The following is a 9828-nucleotide window of genomic DNA, read 5'->3' as shown; positions in this document are numbered from 1 at the left end:
AGTGGAAATACTGGTTTAATTCAGTCATATATGTTTGAACCAGAAACTGATTCTTCAGAAGAAGAGGAAGAGTGAATTATACAGGCTCGATGCTCTCTATAACGTCAAACACATAACGGTAATTAATATGATTATCCTTTTGCTTGACTACGTTATCAAACAGCTAATAATGTGTTGCTAATGTTTCAAAAACCATGTTCACAATCTCACAGTCAGACAGATTTTGTCCTTTTTCCAGTTCTTTTTTCATATGTTTCATATATATTTAGATTAGTTTTTAATTTATTATTACATTTATGCATTTGGCATACGCTTTTATCCAAAGTGACTTACATTGCATTTCAAGGTACACATTTAGATTCTTATCAATTCTTGCTTTCCCTGGGAATCGAACCCATGACCTTGGCGTTGCAAACACCAACACTCTACTGTTTGAAGAGCGTTCATATAAAGGATGGAAAGGGAACAGGATCAAAGCTCATTGTGTCTGCGCCGTACCGCTGCACCACAGCGTATATTCCATCATCTCTTCATATTTAATCTGTTTTGTATTCTATGTAATACATTTAGAGGCTTTATGAGCGTTGATGGTGTTGATATTCATACAGTAGATCCCACAGCTGATTTACAGTCCAGCAGATTTTACAGTCTGAACAGGATTAGAGCTGTCTGATCTCATTACATGAGCCACCAAATGCTTTATTTGTTTACACGCTTATTTATAGACTCAATTCAACCTTATCTGGAGAAACGATGAGGGATTTTTCAGATCTCTCCCTCTCTGTGACCCCTGCCCTCGTAAGCTGCTTTTCTTCTCTTGGACACTTGCTCTGCTGGAGTTTTGATTCGTGTCGTGTGTTTACTCATACAGGCTGATGGGCTGGCGGAGGCATGAGCAGTATTAGAGAAGGAATGGTTAAGAGGTCAGAGGTTAAACTCTCTCTAGTGGTTCATAAGCCTGTCTGGCAGGCCTCCAGCAGGCTTGTCTCATACTCGACCACTGGAGCCTTTAACCTCACGCACTCCCGCTCCAACACACTACAGCATACATTTACAGCGTGGAAAAGCATGCGCTGTCTGTGCGTGTGGTGTCATGCATGCTTTGGGATTGTAAGAGTGTGTTTTGGTGTGTGTAGACGAGGGAGTGTGTGTGTGGTCCTTGCGTGTCTGTGGTCTGGTCCCTCTGAAGAAGCTGGCAGCCCTGTGGCCGAGAGAAGAAATGACCGTAATCTGTCTCGATGGGTAGAAACGTGAATAACTGGCCACAAATGAAAATGTCATTGAGCATGCAGGAAAGATCATGCAGGGCTGTGGCTAATGGGGTCAAAGGTGGAAATGATTCAGATCCAGAGGAGCCCACAGCAATGCATTTTATGTCAAAATATGAGGAATATTGCGAGTTTGGTATTTGGTACCAGTTGGGCTTAACCTGGAGTTAAGATGTGTTTTGGTTGATCGGATCACAAGTAGACGAGGGAGACACATTCCCGTTTACACCTGGTGTTTTAATCCGTCTCTTTTGTCCACTTTCAACTACTTCTGTCCTGATTTCTTCAAGGGTAGGGTCTATGGCCGGGGAAATGTTTGGGCTTTTTCAGATCTTTCAATCTAATGGATAAAATAAGCTCACGCAATTTACACATGAACACGACCGGAGACAATGGAAAAACACACGGAGAGCATCCGCTTTAGTTTCTGCTCTGACAGCCGCAAGATCAGCCGAACGCTGTGAGTGTGTGTTAGAAATCAGGAATGATGAGAACCAAACCAAACCAAACTTCAAACCAAACTTGGGTCTTCAGCCAAAGTTTAAATCCCGTCTGGCTAGCCACTTCCAATAATGTTACGCATGAGGTCAGTAGACGGAGAGTAGATGGTCTTTTGTGGCTGTTTGAACACATTCAACCACATTACAAAAGCAATCCGGTCGAATGTGTTTTCCACTACCTCTGGAAGTGGTCGAAAGTGGACAAGCTCAAAAAGTTTTAGCTGTGTACACCTGTATTTAATGTCGTCCACTTGTGATCCGATCAACCAAAAGCATCTTAGTACCAGGAGTAAACACGGCCATAATGTTGATGATCACAAAACATTATTTCCACTAGTCCCTACAAGGTTTATTATTATTAACTCAAACTAAACCTATTGAAAACATTTCTGTTATTTGAAATTATGCTGAAATAAAAATTAAATATAAATATTAGTTGGAAAAACGGAAACTAAATGAAAATGAGAAATGAGAAATGTTGCCGTGGCAATAGTTGAAGCACTGGAAATAAATAAAAAATAAAAATAAAATAAAAATAAATTAAACCTAAATAGCTGTATTAAAAAAATTAAGAAAATGATAAAAGCACATAATGAAATTACGAGAAATTAAACTAAAATTAATATTAAAAAAAAAAAAGTATAAAAATAAAAGCCAATTCAAAATATTACTAAAACTAAAATAAAAACTGTGCCTTTTTAAAATATTTTGCTGATTCATTGGTTTAAGGATTCTTTGAATAGAAAGTTACAAAAGTGCATTTATTTGAAATACATTTTTGTAACAATGCACAAGTATTTACTGTTACTTTTGACGTGTCCTTCTTGAATAAAATTATTTAAAAGTAATGTTTTTATTTCTTACAGTAAAAAAACACTTACTGACGCCAAACTTTTGAACAGTAGTGTAAAATGCAACGTGCAAAGTCAGTTATTTATTTATTTGTGTGTGGTAATTATACCACAAACGCTGTCACTCGAGCTGAACTTGTATTGAACCAGCAACATTCCTTAAATATTTCATTCACAAACTGAGCTTTTTTTAATATTTCAATCCGTTTTCTCCCAAGAGAAATATTCAGTTTTGTAATACTTTATTATTGATGGGATCAGAAAATTTTATTAGAGCACATGTATTGTCCTTTCATTTTGAGGCCCAGCTCAATATACAGTCAAGGGGCCCAGAATTCCTTGCTACGGCCCTGCCTGAGTGTGTGTGTGTGTGTGTGTGTTTTGGGAGTAGATTATAAATACACTCTCATATGTCATTTATGTTTTAAACATGTTTGCATTTGACGACTGTATTCTAGTGTTACTGTGTGTGTGTGATCATCTGGGACATTATGAGCTGCAATTATGCACCATTGCCAAGACTGTCAGTGTGATATACTCGTATACATACCTCAAGAGGCTCCTTAATCTGTCCTGCTCGCACACACACACACACACAATCTCATGTTAGCCTGTAGGCTTTCAAACGCGGCTCTTTATCATACACTCACACAGAGCTATTTATAATGACATCGCGGTCTTGTCAGACACGTCAGGGTGAAAGTCGTCTACAGCGAAACGTTGTCTCTTGTGCCTCGTCATAAACTGACCAATCACAACGCTCAGAAACATTAAGAGAAGTGCCATCATTACGACATCAGCAGTCATTTTCCTTCTTAAATTGATGTTGTTTTGGTGGATAACGGCATTAATTGTGCCTCGCACGAACATTGCGGCGTTTCTCCTGCTTTTAAAGTAAATGGAAAACATTATGATTTTGTGACGGCGCTGAGTCTAATGTAGCACCTTTTCTTTTCTTATTTTTTGGTAAATTCTACCATCCCTCTCTCCTTTAGCTGTCGGCACTCTCTTAATTGCTTATGAGGGCTTCATTAATGGCTTAAATCAACCATACCAATGTGTTGCTGGTGATTTATCGAGTCCTATTTAGTTTCAGGAAATATGAAGTGTGAGCCAAAGGTGGAAATAGTTGGCCGAGGACAGCAGTGCAAATCTCTCTTGGTTTAGTACTGTACTGAGAAGAAGAAAAGAAAAGAAAAAAAAAAACACATTGTATTTCACACTCACACACTGAGTTCTAACTTCACGTTTTACAGCTCAATAATGGATGTTTTGAGATTTGGGTGCTTTTAATGGAAAATTAGGGGTTATTTACTGCTCATTGTCTATGGACAGCATCTGTGAAATGTTGCTGATTGCCAAGATCATTCATTTTGACCCGTTCCTCGGTCTGTAACAAGGAGGAAACATGCTTTAAGTGTGTTTATATATATATAGCCTATATTAGAGCTGCGTGATTAATCGTTAAAAGATCACTGTCTCGGTTCAAACACATACATGATCTCATTCCTAAACGGCAATGATTCGGCTATGTCTAATAAACCTTTGACAAGTACGATCACAGCGAACACTCAAACAAGTCCAAAACGCTGATTCATCCAGTAATGGAAGATGTGAAGTCATTGAATCATTCATTCAAACCGATTTAAAAAAAAGTAATTCATTCAGATTAATTAAACATTTTTAAATGGACTGCAGTAATTAACATTTTATCAGAACCTCAGGTGAATTATTGAATTAATTAAATTAAATTACTCCTTATTTTGTTTAGTCTGTTCAGAATCATGGGAGAATCATGATCACTATTTAAAACAACAACAAAAAAATGTGATTCTCTCTCTCTCGCTCTCTCTCTATTAATAGTTTTAAATGGAAGTGGGCGGGAGGAAACAGAAACATTCAATAGCTTTGTGTGAAGAAAAGATCCTAATTTAAGTATTGATTGAAAATCTTACCTTCTGCCATAGCTCTTAAATCCCATCAGTGTGATTTAAATATTTGCATATTCAAAACTGTTTCAAGACACATTATAATCAATCCCTGATGTCAAAGCTGTTGTGATACGTCTCGATGTGCCATATTTCAATACACATGAATATTCATGAGATTTCAAGTGTGTCTTTTTAGAATTATATGTTGTTATTCATATTTTGAATTAGCTTTAATTTTATATTTTCAGTTTCCATTAAAAATTTTTTTTTTACTTTGTGCTTTTGTCATTATTTATATTTAGCTTTAATGCATATTTATTTCAGTTTTAGTTTTATTAATTTAGCACTTCCTCTTTTGGTTTTCATCTAATATTTTAATTTTCTTTTCTTTTAGCTTTATTTCAATGAACAAAAATCATTTTTAACAGTTTTAGTTTGTTAACGATAACAGCACTGGATTTGCTGCAAATATTTAAATTAGTATTAAAATGTTATGTATTTAACACGAAATCTATGGATTCAGAAGACTTAAAAATAGTCATATGGAGTACTTTCATGATGCTGATATGGTCATTTTTCACCTGTTACTTCCACTGTATGAGCAAGAGCAGCGTGAACACTCTGCGAACACTCTTCTTTTATGTTACGTGAAGAAAAAAATACAAATGCAAATATGTAATGAAATGAGGGCGAGAAAATGAAAACGTAATTTTTAAACGCATGTTCATTTATGAGGTTTAAAATGCTTGTCTATGGTATTCAACAGGTTAGAAATATTCCCAAATATTCCTTTAACTCACAGATTTGAATATTTATGATGATTCAGACTCTGCCATGAAAAATATATCTAACATGCATGCAACACAAATACACACACACACACACACACACACACACACACAAATGTGCTTCCACAATAATAGCCGTGGGATAACGCCCACACATAACACACACGTCTGACTGACTTGCGCTTTATCACCATCATTAGTGCGACAAGAGGCATCCCAGAACCCCTTTACATAAACACATGCGTGGGAGATGCACACACACACACACACACACACACACACACACACACACACACACACACACTCAGAGCCTCCTCGTCTGCATTTGTTCCTTGTTTTGTTCAATAAATCGCTCTTCTGGCCTTTACATGTCATTCTTTTTATCAGTTCCTCTCTCTTGAAATCTTTGTGACATGCAGCTGCTACTGTCAAATGTTTCACTCTCATCGTGGAGAAATACACACACTGATGTGAATAAAATACACACAGTCATTAAGAACAAAAGACTGCGATGTTTCTCCATGACTTCTGCCCTTCCTTTCTGTCTGTTCCTGTTTTATGAGACTTGGAGAATGGTGTTCCTTCGCCTCTCCGTCCTCCATTTCTCCTCATCCCGCCATCACTGCCGATCATAGTCTCAATTACTCATCCTGTCTCTATTCTTTCTTTCTCCCTCTCTAGTCCTCGTGTTTCCATCAGCCTCTCTCATCCCATTTTTACCTCTTTATCTCTCTCTCTCTGTGCTCCATTTATCTTTAAAGGATTGCCAAAGGTTCAGCTTTGCTACTTACAAGTATTGTTCTTGTTTGTCTTTTGTTTCTCCTCTTTTCTTTTTCTCTGCTCCTAGACCTTTCAGTACCTCACCTTTACATTCACATTCCCTCTCTCTTTCCACTCTTTCTTTTCTGTTGTCCGCTCACACATTTGGTCTTTCCATCACCTCCTATCATCTCTATTCTCAATCACATCAGCAACAGCTTGTCACAGAGCATCAGTGTCTCTCTCTCTCTCTCTCTCTCCATCTTACAGAATGTCTCAGAATATCTAGATGTTTTAGGGTTACAGTTAACCTTGACCATCTTTCGATGAGGCTGAAAGCACGAGATGAAAGTGTGAAGGTCTCTTTTTTTTCACACCCTCCATCAGTCATTGGTAGGAATGTTATTTTACTGCCCAGGGTTATTTATTTCAGAAACAGACAAAATTGTTCAAAAAGTCAAATAAATGAATGAATCAGAAGACACTAAAATATTATTCACATGAAGGACAGAGGTGTGTCTGACCTCCATTTCATTTTCTCTCTCTCTCTCTCTCTCTCTCTCTCTCTCTCTCTCTCTCTCTCTCTCTCACACTCCATCCTTCAGTAAATAAGATCTGGCACTCTCACTTACATCAGGTCATTATTTCTCTCTCTCTCATTTAAGATGGCCAGACCTTATTACCAAGGACAAGCTGTCCTGTCCTGTCTTTGGCCCACATGTAACCAGCCATCGTCCTCTCTTAGCTCACTTCAGCCCACATGCATCTCACACAGCATCACCTGTAGCCCACTCCACATCAGGACCGGCCATCGCTGGCCCACTTTACTGCAGGTCCACAATATAATTTCTCAAAATCTTGTCAGCGTTCTGGAGGAAGTGAAATGAGTCCTGGATTGAGCGAGTTTGTGTGTGTGAGTGATGGATGCAGTTAAAGGCGTTTTAGGAAGTTAAATGACCTCCTCTGGGACCGGAAATTAGGCCTCATTAGAGCAGCACCATGATGCAGAGTGACATTTCTACGTGTTAATCCACATTAGATCAAATATATGTGTGTCAGTGGGAACTATTACTACAATATCAGATCTGTGTCTGAGAGTCTGTTCACGACAGCATACTATACAACACATACTGTTTTTGTTAGCATACAGGTTGTATGTGCAGTGAACACTGGGTACATTTTCTGTGTGCATACAATACTCAGACGACAATTTGCCAAAATGTGCTTTATGCAACCACAGCACAACGCCTTAAAGGTGCTGTATGTAACTTTTTCACTCTACTAAAGCATAAAAATACCATAATCTGTTTGCATATATTGAGGAAACATGCTAAGTCCACATACTCGTTCCTCTGAAAAACACTTCTACAGCCAGTTATTTTACTTTGAAATGTGCGTTTCCAGGCTGGAATGTTTGGTCTGTGTTACTGCATGTTGCCAATTTTCATTGTCCATTGCCCTCGTTCCTGTTGCGTGTGCTCAAACTGGCAACCCGTGTGAGCGCCGTCCAGTCTGAGGAGCAGTTGCGGGAGAAACGACGATCTCCGATATTTTGAATTCGACTGCAGTACCTATGTCGACCACTAGTTGTCATTCTTACATACTGCACCTTTAAGCTTGTAAATAAAGCTTGCCCTGCCGACATCACAAGTACAGCAGTTATCTCAGATATCACATTAGATTACCAAATAAAGCTTTGGCGGGGACAAAAATTCATTTTACGGGAAAAAACCCTGCTATTGTTAACATCTGTCTTGTAAGACTGCCACATTTTTACTCAAACTTGGATTGAGAATATCATTTTAAATTCAAAATAACTACTACTGTAGGTTCTGATGCTAAATATTTTATACATTATATGCACAATATCTCTGGATATATTTGTGGAAGTATCAGTTCAGACTGCAAAAAAATCTTAAATAGTTTAGTTTCCCTTTAAAATGAGAGAAACGCACTTGAGAAGCAACACTGCATAAGATATTAAGACTTGTGTTCAGAGGATGTACGTATCTTTAATACAAGTGTATTGTGTCTGCACTGACAGATTTTGTTACTAGTTTCAAGTAAAAAAACAGGTTTAAAAAAAAGTGAAAAAATCTGCTATTGTGCAGTGAGACACAAATACACTTGTAAAAAAAAGACAAAAATAGACATATATTCAAGATACAATCTATGAAAACAATGCTAAATATTTAATGCAGTGTTGCATTTCAAATATTTATCTCTTTTTAAAAATATATCTTTCTGTGTATATTTTATATATTTTTTTCCTTGAGAAAATGTCATAAAAGATTGATTGGTTGATTTATTGCTGTGCATTTGATATAAAAATAATACAATCTCTTCTTTTCTTTCACAGCTACATCAGACGGGACACGTCAGGGGCTGGAGAGCATGAGAGGAGGAGTTTGTGCTACACGGGGCATGAAGGTGGTGCTGAAAGTGGGACAGAGTGAGTAACACACACACACACACACTCTTGGGAGCGTATCGGCAGACAAAGCCAGGGGGTTGTTCGCCTGAAACAGTTACGGATGCTGGATTTGCGTTTCTCTCAGTGGCACAGATGACCACGCTCGTGACCAATAGCTGTTGTTTACACACAAACACAAACTCTGTCGTACCCTTGTTAGTTTTTATTATTAAACTCAGAACAACAGCGGTAAGTGAATCCCAACAGACTGTGGACACAACTCCATGAGGCGTAACTGTACACCACACACACACTCTCGTGTCTGTTTAGTTTAAACTTTAGAGTGTGTTTATTGTTATTTATCAGTCATGCCTATCACACTGCACTGTTGAATGAAAGAGGATTCAACATAGCTATGAAACATTTTATTGTTTTTCTTTTTTATTATTTATTTTTTCCTGTCTCCATCTTTGGTTATAAATCCTATCCCCCCCCCCTATCCCCCCCCCAAAAAAAAACATTTTTGACTTTCTTTAAATATCCCGTTCTGTTTCTCTTTTTCACTCTTGCTCTCTCACTGTAGTTGTTATCTGCTTCGTGGCTGAAAGGTCACGTCTGTTTTGTTTGTCATCTAAATAAAAGCCGTTTCGGTTGGAGATATCAGATGAGATGTGCCTGCACACACACAGACTGTCATGGCATTTTGACAAGTGTGACAGCTCGCCATAAGCTCAGAGATGACTCTCTCTCTCTGTGTGTGTGTGTGTGTGTGTGTGTGAAATGTCTGTCTGCTGTCTAAAGTGTTTGTAACCTCAGTGGTAGCCCCTCAACAGCAACATTAGGGTGTGAAACATCTTAAAGCGACCACACTCTGCACTTTTCATTATTTATTATCTTCCCTAAAGTTTGTCATTTAGATTCACAGGACCTTCTGGACCCTCTCTATGACCTTTAGAAATAATCAGGTTGCCTTCGCTACTGTACCTTTAAGACTTATGCAAATAGCCGTCTTGATGATTGGTAAACATCTTTGCATATGAATTAGTGTCAACTTGCTCAGTACTGAATAGAGTTGATAATAATTTAAATTTTTTGAAAGAAGTTTCTTATGCTCACCAAGGCTGCATTTATTTGATCAAAAATACAGTAATAACAGTAATACTGTGAAATGCTACTACAATTTCTGAATCATTATTATTACTAAACTCTTTCTCAATGGTTTGTCCATAGGTCAATATGGTCTGCCGGCCAAATCTCCCAAGCCTGACCCCGCGGGCCGAATCAACAACCCAAATCCAGGTAAACACAGCTGCCTTTG

At 37.9% G+C, this 9828-nt stretch overlaps 1 protein-coding gene across 1 annotated transcript in view; it reads left to right on the top strand.

Annotated features, from left to right (window-relative positions):
• efnb3b (ephrin-B3b) overlaps window positions 1–9828 on the top strand; it is an 84719-nt gene that overhangs the window by 68075 nt on the left and 6816 nt on the right. Inside the window, exons 3-4 of the mRNA XM_079867723.1 lie at window positions 8457–8549; window positions 9741–9809. Of these exons, the coding sequence (XP_079723849.1) occupies window positions 8457–8549; window positions 9741–9809 (162 nt within the window). The remainder of the gene's footprint in view (window positions 1–8456; window positions 8550–9740; window positions 9810–9828) is intronic.

This window comes from Squalius cephalus (genome assembly GCF_949319135.1).
Source record: "Squalius cephalus genome assembly, chromosome: 3".
NCBI classification, from domain to species: domain Eukaryota; kingdom Metazoa; phylum Chordata; class Actinopteri; order Cypriniformes; family Leuciscidae; genus Squalius; species Squalius cephalus.
This window is presented reverse-complemented; position numbering and strand designations above follow the sequence as displayed.